At 45.7% G+C, this 13,646-nt stretch overlaps 1 protein-coding gene across 1 annotated transcript in view; it reads left to right on the forward strand.

Moving 5' to 3' along the window:
• Kif2c (kinesin family member 2C) overlaps positions 1-13,112 on the forward strand; it is a 38,018-nt gene extending 24,906 nt beyond the window's left edge. Inside the window, exons 7-19 of the mRNA XM_013016788.1 lie at positions 1,348-1,402; positions 1,496-1,658; positions 4,320-4,410; positions 4,662-4,725; positions 4,802-4,893; positions 6,519-6,661; positions 7,298-7,502; positions 7,583-7,693; positions 9,695-9,762; positions 10,065-10,170; positions 10,272-10,385; positions 12,410-12,533; positions 12,618-13,112. Of these exons, the coding sequence (XP_012872242.1) occupies positions 1,348-1,402; positions 1,496-1,658; positions 4,320-4,410; positions 4,662-4,725; positions 4,802-4,893; positions 6,519-6,661; positions 7,298-7,502; positions 7,583-7,693; positions 9,695-9,762; positions 10,065-10,170; positions 10,272-10,385; positions 12,410-12,533; positions 12,618-12,700 (1,419 nt within the window). The 3' untranslated portion in view covers positions 12,701-13,112. The remainder of the gene's footprint in view (positions 1-1,347; positions 1,403-1,495; positions 1,659-4,319; positions 4,411-4,661; positions 4,726-4,801; positions 4,894-6,518; positions 6,662-7,297; positions 7,503-7,582; positions 7,694-9,694; positions 9,763-10,064; positions 10,171-10,271; positions 10,386-12,409; positions 12,534-12,617) is intronic.
• The last annotated feature ends 534 nt before the right edge of the window (positions 13,113-13,646 follow it).

Genomic DNA, 13,646 nt, shown 5'->3' on the forward strand with positions numbered 1-13,646 from the left:
GAACCCAGGGCCTCATGCATGCAAGGCAAGCACTCTACCACTGAGCCAACTTCCCAGCCCCATGTCCCTCAGCTCTTTAGCTCGAAGTTAGCGCTCTGCCTTAAGCTACAGTGTCACTTCTGGTTTTCTAGTGGTTTATTGGAGATAGTATTCTCATGGTCTTTCCTGCTTTGAATCGAGATCCTCAGATCTCCGCCTCCTGAGTACCTAGGATTACAGGCGTGAGCCGCCGGTGCCCAGCAGTATGGCAATTGAACCCAGGGTCTCAAGAAGGCTTGACAAGGGTTCTCCTACTTGAATTATGCCCGTAGCCCACTCTTCATCTCCCTTTTTTGAGATGCCCAGGCTGGCTTCACACTGGCGATCTAACCTGTCTACTCTGTGCTGAATACATGCCTGGCTTGAACTCTGGGCCTGGGTGCTGTCCCTGTGCTCTTCAGCTTAAGGCTAGCATTTTACCACTTGAGCCACAGTACCACTTCCGGTTTTCTGAGTGATTTTTATTGGAGATAAAGCCCAGGCTGGCTTTGAACCGTGATACTCAGATCTCAGCCTCCTAAGTAGCTAGGATTACAGGCATGAGCCACCAGCACCTGGCTCTGTCCACTTTTTTTAAAACTCTGGTGGGATGCAGCTAGTGAGATTCAGGAGAGTGAGTCTGATCTTTACAAACTGAATCTTATCCTGTCTAGTATAGATTGGCTAGATTGCTGCTAATAATTACAAAAATAGGGCCGGAATGTGGCTTAGTGGTAGAGTGCTTGCCTAACATGCATGCTGTGTTTGATTCCTCAATACCACATAAACAGAAAAAGCCAAAAGTGGCTCTGTGGCTCAAATGGTAGAGTGCTAGCCTTGAACAAAAGAAACTCGGACAATGCCCAGGCCCTGAGTTCAAGCCACAGGACTGCCTCTCCCCCTCCCCCAGACACCAAAAAAAAAATTATAAAAATAGTGCTGGAAACTCTTGTGGGCAGCAGAGTAAGGAAATTGGGAAATATACAATACAACTTCTTATGCTGTAGTGTGACTAACAGGATCACTAAGATTTTGTCTATTGACTGGGCAGGGCAGGGAGGTTTGAACAAACTTTTTGTTTCTGTTTTTGTTTGTTTGTCGTGGGGTCTGAATTCTGGCCTGGGCGCTGTCCCTCAGCACTTCAGCTCAAGGCTAACACTCTACCATTTGACCCATAGCACCATTTCCAGATCTTTGTGCTTATGTGGTGCTGAGGAGTTGAACCCAGGGCCTCATGCATGTAAGGCAAACACTCTACCAGCCCCTGAACAACTTTTTGATACTGCTCTGACTTTTCTCCTTTTGATTTCTCCTCTTACCCTCTTACAGATCGAAGAACACAGGATCTGTGTCTGTGTTAGGAAACGCCCTTTAAATAAGCAAGGTAAGCCATTCAGTCAGTCAAAAAGAGGCTTCAGACTGACTGAAGGTCCCCTGTATCCAGAGAGCACCCCCCTGAAGTTCTCTCCCTCTGCAGAACTGGCCAAGAAAGAAATCGATGTGATTTCTGTTCCTAGCAAGTGCCTCCTCTTGGTGCATGAACCGAAATTAAAAGTGGACTTAACAAAGTATCTAGAGAACCAGGCATTCTGTTTTGACTTTGCATTTGATGAAACAGCGACCAATGAAGTTGTCTACAGGTTAGTCTGTCGCCTATTTGATTGATTTACTGATTGATTGATTGTACTGAATTTGAATTCAGGTGCTTGTTGGCTGTTATTAATACCACAGAACCAAACTTTCTGCCCTGCTTTTCACTGGTTTTATTTAGGATAGGATGTTGCTTCTCCTAGTGGCTTTAGGGAGCCACCTGGTCTAATCCCACTAATTTTTTGCCCAGGATGGCATCAAATAATAATCTCATTCTCAACTTCCCAAATAGCTAGAATTATAAGTATGACCCACTAGCACCTGGCTTCTAGCTATTTTTAATATTATATATATATATATAATTGTAATATATTTTATATATAATTATGTAATTATAATATATATAGTCTTTGTAAAGGTAATATACAGAGGGGTTACAGTTACAAAAGTCAGGCAATAAGTACGTTTCTTTTTGAACAGTGTATCCCCTTCCCTTCTCTCTCCCAGTTTTTTCCCTCCTATTTCTACCCACAAGTTGTGTAGTATATTTTCAACATATCTAGTGAGTATCAATGCTGCATTTGTTTGTTGTCATTGTTGTTTGTGTGTGTGTGTTAGTCATGGTCCTGAACTCTGGGCCTGGGCGCTGGGCTCTAGCACTCTAGCCACAGTGCAAGCCTTTTCTGTTTATAGGGTACTGAGGAATCGAACCCAGAGCCTCATGCATGTAAGGCAAGCACTCTACCACTGAGCCACCTTCCCAGCCTGTCACTGCTGCATTTACCCTTTTTCCTACCCTTTCTGTGTTCCACCTTACCCTCCCCAAAACAGATAAACTTACAAGCAAAAGTACAGAAAACAAAAATAGCAACAAAGAAAAAAAGAACCCTCTTGTTTCCATTTCTTAGAGTTCATTTCAAAATATTATGCGATCATATTTACATGATCATATTCACATAGCTACCGAGCCTATGGTTTTTGAGACAGATTCTTGCCCAAAAGGCCCTTGAAAACTGGCAGTTTAGCCCAAACTGCCATTTAGCTTTCCATCCTGCCTGAGCCTTCCAAGTGTTGGAATTACAGGTGTGGGCCACCTTCCTGGCTTCAAGTTTTTTCTTTTCACACTTTTTTTTTTTTAATTTTTGGTGACAATGGCTCACATTTGTATTCCTACCTACTCAGGAGGCCGAGATCCAAGGATTATGGTTTGAAACCAGCTGGGAAGAAAAGTCTGAGAGAGTCTCATTTATAATTAACCTGCAGAAATCAAAAAGCTAGGACTGGGAAGATGGCTCGATGATAGAGTGCTTGCTTCACATGCATGAGGCTCTGGGTTTGATTCCTCAGCACCACATAAGCAGAAAAATCCAGAAGTGGCGCTATGGCTCAAGTGGTAGAGCACTAGCCTTGAGCAGAAGAGCTGAGGGACAGCGCCCAGGCCCAGAGTTCAGGCTCTATGACCTACAAAAAGAAAAAAAGAAATCAAAAAGCTGGCCTTGGATGCATGACTGAAGTGGTAGATTGCTATTTATGAGCAAAAAAGCTCAGTGAAAATGTGAGGCCCTAAATTCAAGGCCTAGTACCAGCGCGCACTCTCTCTCTCTCTCTTTCTCTCCTCTCTCTCTCTCTCCTCTCTCTCTCTCTCCTCTCTCTCTCTCTCTCCTATAATCCTAACACACAGAAGACCAAGATAGGAGAATAGAGAGCGTTCAAGACCCAGCCAGGGCTCCTTATTGAGACCCTGTCTCAAGCAGAAAAATGTGACAAACAGCCCACAGAGCATAAAATATTTTAGATCTGATTTCCCTTGGATGCTGCTGGAGGCTGTCTGCCAAGCTCAGATTTTCACTTTTATCTCCAGTGTCAGAAGATAGGCTGGGCAGTTTAGAATGTATGCCATCAGCCTGCTCCTGGTAGGTTACTATCCCTCACCCCCTCCCTGACAATAAGCCAGTAGTATTTTGGATTTGTTAGTGGGTCAAGAAGAAGATGGACTACTGAGGCAGGAAAGGAGTAGTATACCTAGAAGGTATTGGGGACCTCAGGCCCTCTACATTCTTGGGTTACATAGCTGTGTATTTAGCCATCCACAGATCACAAAAGACTGGTTCTGTACTGAACATTTGCAGACATTTTACAATGCAGCATAACAACTATCTTGCACTTAAGTATTACTAATAACCTAGAAATTATGCAAAGATGGGGAATGTGTCATATGCCATATTACATATAAAGACTTTGAAGCCTGGTAGTAGCTTAGTGGTAGAGTACTTGCTAGCCAGTGTGATGCCCCATTCCATCACTAGCAAAATAAAAATTGAAAAATAAGAGTAATGGACTTGCAAATTTGCTGAATATCTGTTTGAGGGGTTCCTGGAACATTAGAATCCAATAGTGATGGAACATCTCCATTTGCCTGGAGAGCTCTTTGGAGGTTCTAGCAGGGGAACATGGTTACTAATAAACTCTTGACCAAAGAATAGATTCTACCAGAGAAAATGATCTTCTACCACATATGTAGCTTTGGGAGGGATGCATATGGAACTTTGAGTGAAGGAGTACCCACCTAACCAGCCAGGTCAACCAAATCAACCCTGGTGATGGTACGGAGATAGTATTGCAGAGCATCCTAACATTTCCAGTGCCTCTTAGAACCCAAGAATTATTGGTTGCACAAATGCCACCCCCCGCCCTTCTATCCTTTCTCCTAGATTTACAGCAAGGCCACTGGTACAGACGATTTTTGAAGGAGGAAAAGCAACTTGTTTTGCATATGGGCAGACAGGAAGTGGCAAGACACATGTGAGTATTCAAGTCTGCAGAGAGATAACTTTCCTATAGTGTAATATTGGACTCCTGAAAAGGAAGAGAATGTCTTGCAAAAAGTCCTTTCAGTGCAGATGCCCCATCACCAGACACTCACTATACCAGACACACAGAGAGGCCTCAGCAGCTTTAGTCTCCTGGCTTTGGTATGGCCCACTCTAGCAATATAGCCAGTAGACCTGGCTTAGACCAAGTTTAACCATAGTTGTCTACTTTTCCTTTTGCAGACTATGGGTGGAGACCTGTCTGGTAAAGCTCAGAATGCATCCAAAGGGATCTATGCAATGGCCTGTGAGTAATACGTTTTGTCTCATTGGGATTGGGTGAAGAAAGGTAGGTTGTTACTTATCCAGGCTCTCTTCCTCAGCCCAGGATGTCTTCCTCCTGAAGAAACAGTCCCGTTACCGGAACCTGGGCCTGGAAGTCTATGTGACCTTCTTTGAGATCTACAATGGGAAGGTAGTAGTCAGGGAGCCCCTATCTATGCTGAGGGAGCTCCTGACTTTCCAATACCTTAAAGTTGGCTACAAGTTACAGAAGACAAATAACTTACTAGGTTAGACCTTTGAGCTATTCGTCCCAGGCATGTAGAGGGAGGTGAAAATCTGATGAGATGGCGCCAAAGTTATTCAAGAACTGGCATCTTCTTAGAGGCTAAGAGCTGAGGATCACTGTTCAAAGCCAGTCTGAGCAGGAAAGTCCATGAGACTTTTTTTTTGCTTCCTTATTTTTCTTTTTGTTCAAACTAAGGACCTGGGCGCCATCCCTGAGCTCTTTTTGCTCAAGGCTAGCACTCTACCACTTTGTGCCACAGTGCTACTTCCTGTTTTCTGGTGGTTAATTGGAGATAAGAGTCTCAAAAACATTCCTGCTAAGGCTGGCTTTGAGCCATGATCCTCAGATCTCCTCTGAGTAGCTAGGATTATAGGCATGAGCCACCAGCGCCTGGCATGTGAATACTTTTGATTTCTCTGTAGTCTCTATACACTTTTATAGGGTTGCCTTCCTCCTTAGAAAACAGATTATAAAAGTAGCTAATATTTATTCCTAGTATGTACTAAGCACTATTTGTGTGTGTGTGTGTGTGTGTGTGTGTTTTAGTACCTGATTTAAACTCGGGGCCTTGTGCTTTTTTTTTTTTTTTTGGTGCTGGTACTGGAGCTTGAATCCAGAGCCACACTTTCTCACTTGGCTTATTTTGCTCAAGCTGGCACACACTACCACTTCAGCCACATGTCCATTTCCAGCTTCTTGCTGGTTAACTGGGAATAAGAATATCCCAGATTTGGGGCTGGGAAGGTGGCTCCATGGTAGAAGGCTTGCCTTGCATGCATATGGCCCTGGGTTCAATTCTTCAGCACCAAATAAACAGAAAAGGCCAGAAGTGGTGCTGTGGCTCAAGTGGTAAAGCACTAGCCTTGAGCTGAAGAGCTGAGGAACAGCATCCAGGCCCAGAGTTCAGGCCCCACAACCAACCAAAAAGAAAAAGAATCTCACAGATTTATCTGTTTGACCTGGCTTTGAAACATATAATCCTCAGATCTCAGCCTTCTGAGTAGTTAGGAGTTCAAGTATGAGCCACCAGTTTCCACTGCTAAGCACTATTCTAAGCACTTTTTTTTTTTTTTTTTTGTCGGTTGTGGGGCTTGAACTCTGGCCCTGGGCACTGTCTCTCAGCTCTTCAGCTCAAGGCAAGCACTCTACCGCTTGAGCCACAGCGCCACTTCTGGTTTTCTAGCGGTTTATTGGAGATAAGAGTCTCACTTTCCTGTCAGGGCTGGCCTTGAACCATGATCCTCAGATCTCAGCCTTCTGAGTAGCTAGGATACAGGCATGAGCCACCAGCGCCCTGCTATCTAAGCACATAATTTATCTTGACTTTACAAATAAAAACAGATTAGAGTGGTTCAGTAACTTGCTCAGCCCTTGCAACTAGTAAAGTAGCAGAGCCAAATTGAACTGAGGTAAACTAGTTCAGATTCCAAGTACAATGCCCTCTACTAGTCTGATATCTGGAGATTGGAAGAGCTGGACAGGGTACCTAGCACCTGTGCCCTTAGGTTTATTCTGTCTGCCTTGCACAGCTGTTTGATCTGCTCAACAAAAAGGCCAAGTTACGTGTGCTGGAGGACGGCAAGCAACAGGTGCAGGTGGTGGGGCTGCAGGAGTACCTGGTTAACTCTGCTGATGATGTCATCAAGATGATCAACTTGGGTAGCGCCTGCAGGTCAGAATTTTAATAAAGAAGGGGCTATCTTCTAATGACTGGTTTTAACCTAACTCGTGCCATTTGTTTCCACATAATGCTACTTGTTGCCAGCTTGGTAAAGGCTGTGAGGGTCTCTGCTTTAAGGGCTCACAGTAGGACAGAATCCAAGGCCAAAGGCTTCTCAGACTCAAGTCAAAGTTGTCCGACTCTAACCAAGGCAGGCTTTATTCACAGGCATGCTTCTCCACATCTATAAGACTGTCCTGGTCCTTCCCTTGTGAAATTCAGGAGCTTCCTGGATGGATGTGTTCTGGGATAGAACACAGAAGTAAGGAAGTACTGATATGGTATTATGGAGGGTCAGGGAGGGGCTACCCTCCTCAGGCCCCTCAAATGCTCTCATGTTGTTTATATATGCCCTGGAGCAGACAGCTCATCCTTCCGCAGATCTACCTAAAGCCTACTGATTTGGCTATGTAGAAAATTATTATGTCCAAAGTTGGAGATGGCTGTTGTCCAGAATGAAAGTCTGAGAAAGGAAGACACACAACTTATTAGAATCCTGATCTGACCTAAACACTGGAGGGTCTTGGGGACTGGATCCCAGAAGGTCATAATAACCTTTCTTTGCCTCCCTCATCACCTTTGCCACAGGACCTCTGGGCAAACATTTGCCAACTCCAACTCTTCCCGCTCCCATGCCTGCTTCCAGATACTTCTTCGAGTCAAAGGGAAACTATATGGCAAGTTTTCTTTGGTAGATCTGGCAGGAAACGAACGAGGGGCAGATACTTCCAGTGCTGACCGGCAAACCCGAATGGAGGGTGCAGAAATCAACAAAAGTCTTCTGGCCCTGAAGGTAACAGAGCCCAGCTGGTGGTAGGGCCTGGAGGGAAGGGAGGGAAAGATGGGTCTTTAATTGTTCCTGCTGCTTCACAGGAGTGTATCAGGGCCCTAGGACAGAACAAAGCTCACACCCCATTCCGAGAGAGTAAACTGACACAGGTGCTGAGAGACTCCTTTATTGGGGAGAACTCAAGGACTTGCATGGTGAGTAGAGTTACTTTGGTACAGAGGAGACATTTAGTTCTGTCCCTGGATAGCAGGCTCATTCCTGGCTGCCTCCATTTCCAGGCTCTTGACTGGACTTCCACCACTCCTTTACTGCTGCTGCTTCCACATTACCACCTCCCCCATCCCCAACCTCCAAGCAAGGAGGAAAGAACCTGCCCCTTGCCAGGCACTGTTGGCTTAAGCCTATAATCCTAACTACTCTGGAGACTGAAATCTTAAGATTATGATTGGAAGCCACTCTGGGCCAAGAAAACCCTTGAGACTCTTATCTCTAATTAAGTACCAGAAAACCAGAAGTGGATTTGTGTGGTAGAGTCCTAGCCTTGAGCAAAAAAAAAAAAAAAAAAAGCTGGGGCTAGGAAGGAGTCTCAGTGGTAGAATGCTTGCCTTACATGCATGAGACCCTGGGTTTGATTCCTCAGCACCACATAAGAAAAAAGAAAAAAGCCGGAAGTGGCTCTGTGGCTCAAGTGGTAGAGTGCTAGCCATAAGCTGAAGAGCCAAGGGACAGTGCCCAGGCCCAGAGTTCAGGCCCCACAACTAACCAAAGGAAAAAAAAAAGAACCTGCTCTTTTACCATGTGTAGGCACATCTCTTGGCTGGCTGGCTGAGAGTCCCTTATCTGGTTAAATAGCCCACAACCGGACCCAAAAAAAAAAAAAAGGGACTTGCAAAACTTGAAGATAAACCTGAGGGGATGCAAACAAGGAAAATCCTTATCTCTTCCAAGACTTCCTTCAGATTCATTGGTTCCCAACCTAGTATATAGGCTGGAGCACTAGCTATAAGCCTGCAGTGATTTTTTTTTTTTTTTTTTTTACGCGCACGGGTCATAAGGCCTGAATTCTGGGCCTGGGCACTGTCCCTCAGCTCTTCAGCTCAAGGCTAGTACTCTACCATATGAGGTACAGTGCCACTTCCGGCTTTTTCTGCTTATGTGGTGCTGAAGAATTGAACCCAGGGCCTCATGCATGCAAGGCAAGCACTCTACCACTGAGCCACCTTCCCAGCCCCGTCCCCCCACCCCTTTTTTTTTTTTTTTTTTAGTGCCAGCACTGGGGCTTGAATTCAGGGTCTTGCACTCTTACTTGGCTTTTTCACATAAGGCCAGAGATCTTCCACTGAAGCCACACTTCCAGTTTTGGCTTTTTGCTAGTTCATTGGACAAGAATATCTCATCTGTAGTCACAGCTACCAAGGAGAGTGAAGCAGGAAGATCACTTCAGCCCAGGAGTTTGAGACCAGTGTGGGCAACATAGTAAAAGTCTGGCTTTTTAAAAAAAACTTTGGCCGGGTGCTGGTGGCTCACGCCTGTAATCCTAGCTACTCAGGAAGCTGAGATCTGAGGATCATGGTTCAAAGCCAGCCCGGGCTTGAAACTCTTCTCTCCAATAAACCACTCAGAAAACCGGAAGTGGCACTGTAGCTCAACTGGTAGAGCACTAGCCTTGAGCTGAAGAGCACAAGCGCTCAGGCCCAGAATTCAAGCCCCATGACCAACCAACAAACAAAAAATAAAAAAACCTTTGTTTTTTTTTCTGTTGGGCGCCAGTGGTTCACACCTTGAATACAGTACCTACCCAGGAGGCTGAGATCTGGGCTGAGCCAGCCCAGGAAGTAAAGTCTGTGAGACTATCTCCAATGAACTACCAAAACGCCGGAAGTAGAACTATGATTCAAGTAGTCGAGCGCTAGCTTTTAGCAAAAGAAGCTCTGGGGCAGCACCACATCCCTGAGTTCAAGCCCCAGGACTGGCACCAAAAAAGAAAAAAAGTTTTTTTGTTAAAAATTTGTTTTTTTAAATATGCATTGCATATTGGGCAAGTTGCCTGGCATAGCATGGGTGCCTAATGATTCCTTCCACTTTACCAAGTGAATGTCATCAGCTCAGAGGTTCCTCCCAGCAGCAACTTCAGGAGCAGACTGACTAGCATCTCTACCTGTGATATGCAACTTCTATCTTTTGCCTCTTTTCAGATTGCTATGATCTCACCAGGCATAAGCTCCTGTGAATATACTTTAAACACACTACGATATGCAGACAGGTACTAGTACCTCCAGCCTAATGGGATGGGGAATGGATGGGGGAGGCTGGGATACCCAGTGCCTGCTGTATACTCCCTATGATTCAGTGACTGGAAGTCATGGGAGTTCAGCTGTGGTGCTAGACCTTTCCCAGCTCCCTTTAGCATTGTTTGAGGGTTTTGTCCAGTTTATTTTCTCTTGCCCAATGGCAAAACTACTGCTTATCAACCTTGGATCTCAGCCTTGTAACCTGTGTGTCTCTGTACTCCATGCTGAGTGCCAAGGGAGCTGCTGTGAGATCAAGACTTCCTTATTTCCTCAGAGTCAAGGAGCTCAGCCCCCACACCGGGCCCAGTGGAGAGCAGCCAATTCAAATGGAAACAGAAGAGATGGAAACCAACTGTAATAGGGCTCTGATCTCAAGCAGTGTAAGAGGGCTACAAGGGAGGGAGGGAAAGTGAAAATGTGGCCTCTGAGGTAGGAACCCCAGGCCATGTAGTCTATATTGTTCTCTATTTTTGGACCTCAGTTCTCCAAGGAAGAAGATGAACTGTCTTCCCAGATGTCCAGCTTTAATGAAGCCATGACACAGATCAGGGAGCTGGAGGAGAGAGCTATGGAAGAGCTTAAGGAGATTATACAGGTAGGGGCTAGCCCTGGCCAGGGAGGAACTGCATGTCCATACTGGCTCCCTTGGGTTGGGATGGCAAGAGGCCCCCCACACTAGCACTCCTTAATCTCTACCTGACAATCTAGCTGTTCTAGGGCAGGCAGTGATCACACCATCTGGCGCAAATAGGCCTTTCTGTGTCCTCCCAGCTAGAGCTACTAAGCCTCCTCCTCCTCCCTTTATTGAAGATGCTGGGGGTAATTCAGGAATCTTTGCTCTTTTATTCAGTAAATGTTCCAGCTCCTATGCTACAATCATGGACCTAAAACAGCAGATCCATGTAGTAAGCTCTAAGTAGACTTGAGGTCAATCCTGACCCTTCTGGGTGTGAGTTGATTTCCTTGTGAAAGTCAGCCTCACTGAGCCTCAGTTTTTTCATCCCTAAATTGGGAGAGAAGGGATGTCTTTGATGATTAAGTGGTTGGAGCTGAGTAAGTGGGAGGTGCTACTTTTGCTATTGAGGAACCACACAAAATATCTCAACACATTGGCATTCTGGGAATTGCAGAGCAGAAAGGAAGAATTTGTAGCACTTGTGATATGGGACTATGGCGAAGTGCTTAAGCATGTCTTCTCCTGGACTGTTCTGGGTACGGAGGTTTAAAGGACATGGCACTTTTAGGATAAACGAGGGATGCACTGTTGTCCAAACAAAAGTTTTGAAGAGATATTAAAGGAAGATCCCAGGTCTGGACAGATCAGCAGGACCCTGATGCTAAAGGGCCTATATATATATATATTTAGCTTGTACGAAAGGCTTGGACTTCATCATGAAGGCAGTGGAAGCCTTTGAAGGGACTTGGCAAAGTAGTGACATGGTGGGTTATACCAGTCTCTTGCAAGCACTCAACCACTGAGCTTCATCTCCACCCTTTATTTCATTTTTTGCTGGTCCTGGGACTTTGAACTCTGGGCTTGGGCACTGTCCCTGAGCTTCTTTTGCTCAAGGCAAGCACTCTACCACTTGAGCCACAGAGCCACTTCTGGTTTTTTGGTGATTACCTAGAGATAAAGAGTCTCTTGCACTTTCCTGCCCAGGCTGGCTTTGAACTGTTTGAAATGAGATCCTCAGATCTCAGCCTCCTGAGTAGTTAGGATTACAGGCCTGAGCCACCAGCACTGGCTTCACCCTTTATTTTTAAGATAGGGTCTCACTAAGCCAGGCACAATGCCCAGGCCCAGAGTTCAGGCCCCACAACAGAGCCAAAAAAAGAGCTAAGAGACCACACCCAGGCTCTGGGTTTAAGTCCCAGTACTGGTTTGTACACACATACATACAGTCACTTTCATACACACATGGTGTATCACTGTGGCCACAATATGGAGTCTGGCTTGGGAGCTTGGGAGGTAGAAGCACTTAAGAATTAGGAAGAGTTCAAGAAAGATGATGGTGCATAGACCAGGGCAGTTCCATGGTCTTGGGATTAGAGTGAGGGCATGAGATTCAAGAATCATTAGAGGAGTGGAATTGACAGGATTGGGTGAGAATAAAAGTTGTTATTCTACCTTTTGGTTTGGGTAGCAGAAGCAATGATGTTACTCATTTGGTGGAGTGTAGGGATAAGTCTGGGTAGGAGGAGGATGAATGCCAGTTGAGTATTTCTCAGGGGAAGAGGGTCAGGAGGCGGCAGGGTATAGGGGTATAGGGCATAGATGAGGAACGGCCTCTCATACAGACAACAGCATTGCAGGCAGTTGGAATATAGAAATAATTTTATTTATTTTTGTCAGTCGTGGGGCTTGAACTCTGGGCTTGGGCGTTATCCCTCAGCTCTTCAGCTCAAGGCAAGTACTCTACCATTTGAACCACCTCACCACTTCAGGTTTTCTGGTGGTTTATTGGAGATAAGAGTCTCATAGACTTTCCTGCCTGGGCTGGCTTTGAACCGTGATCCTCAGTTCTCAGCCTCCTGAGTAGCTAGGATTACAGGCGTGAGCCACCAGTGCCCAGCAGGCAGGGATAATTTGAAGTGTTTTGGTGTTACTACTTGTTGCAGCAAGGACCAGGCTGGCTTGAGCTCTCCGAGATGACAGAGCAACCAGATTATGACTTGGAGACCTTTGTAAATAAAGCGGAATCTGCTCTCGCCCAGCAAGCCAAGCACTTCTCAGCTTTGCGAGGTAGGTGTGGCTGCATGTGTGCACGGAGTGAGTGGGTGCCTCTGAGACTCTTATCCCTTGTGCATCACTTCTAATTCATTCCAGATGTCATCAAGTCCTTGCGATTGGCCATGCAGCTGGAAGAGCAAGCTAGCAAACAAATAAGCAGCAAGAAACGGCCCCTGTGATGACTGAAATAAAGATGTTTGGTTTCACACGAAGGGTCTGAGCAGGGACACATTTTGGTAAATGCCAAGTGTAGGCATTGGGCCTAGGGCAGCTGGGAAAGGGACACGACTTTGCTTTTCTTTGATTTGGAGCAGGAGGAAAGAGCTTTTAGGTAAGCTGTATGTTGCCCTTTTCTCTCCACTGAGAGGGGCACGCTCACTGGGTACTGTATTTTCCCTGGCAGTGGACTAGCTGCTTCTGCAGGCTCCCCAAGGTTGTCTTAGCTCTGGGAAAGAGAAGGAGCTCTTATCCTATCTCTTGGCTGTTCTGTATACCCTTAGATTATGTAGTTGCATGTTTTATACTTTGTAAACTGTTTCTGAGACCTCTTTCTTCCTTTCTGTTTTTGAAGCCCAAGATGCTTTATATATTTGTACACTTTAACAATAAAGAAAAAAAATCAGCCTCTTGAGTGATGTGGGTAATGAGCCTGGGATGTATCTGAGCCTTTTGCCAGACCAAGAACACTACTGTGCCTTTGGCTTCTAGCTAGTGCTTATTCTGTATTCTTCTTGGAGGCCAGACCCAGGCCTACAGCTTTCATGACCAGCTGAAGACCCAGCCTCTGACTTGTTAGCAGTACTGGAGCTTGAACCCAGGTCCTCCATAGGGACAGGAACTACTCTGTTCCAGTCTCTACATTACATAAGTCTACTTAGGGCAGATTAAAAGACTAGGAACCACCAACTAGAAAGCACTTGCCTTTCTGGAGCAAGAAGAATCTAAAAGGCAACACCAGGGCTGGGAAGGTGGCTCAGTGGTAGAGTGCTTGCCTTACATGCATGAGGCCCTGGGTTCGATTCCTCAGCACCACATAAGCAGAAAAAGGCCAGAAGTGGCACTGTGGCTCAAGTGGTAGGGCATTAGCCTTGAGCTGAAGAGCTGAGGGACAGTGCCCAGGCCCAG

This window comes from Dipodomys ordii, unplaced genomic scaffold, assembly GCF_000151885.1.
Source record: "Dipodomys ordii isolate 6190 unplaced genomic scaffold, Dord_2.0 Scaffold33, whole genome shotgun sequence".
NCBI lineage: Eukaryota > Metazoa > Chordata > Mammalia > Rodentia > Heteromyidae > Dipodomys > Dipodomys ordii.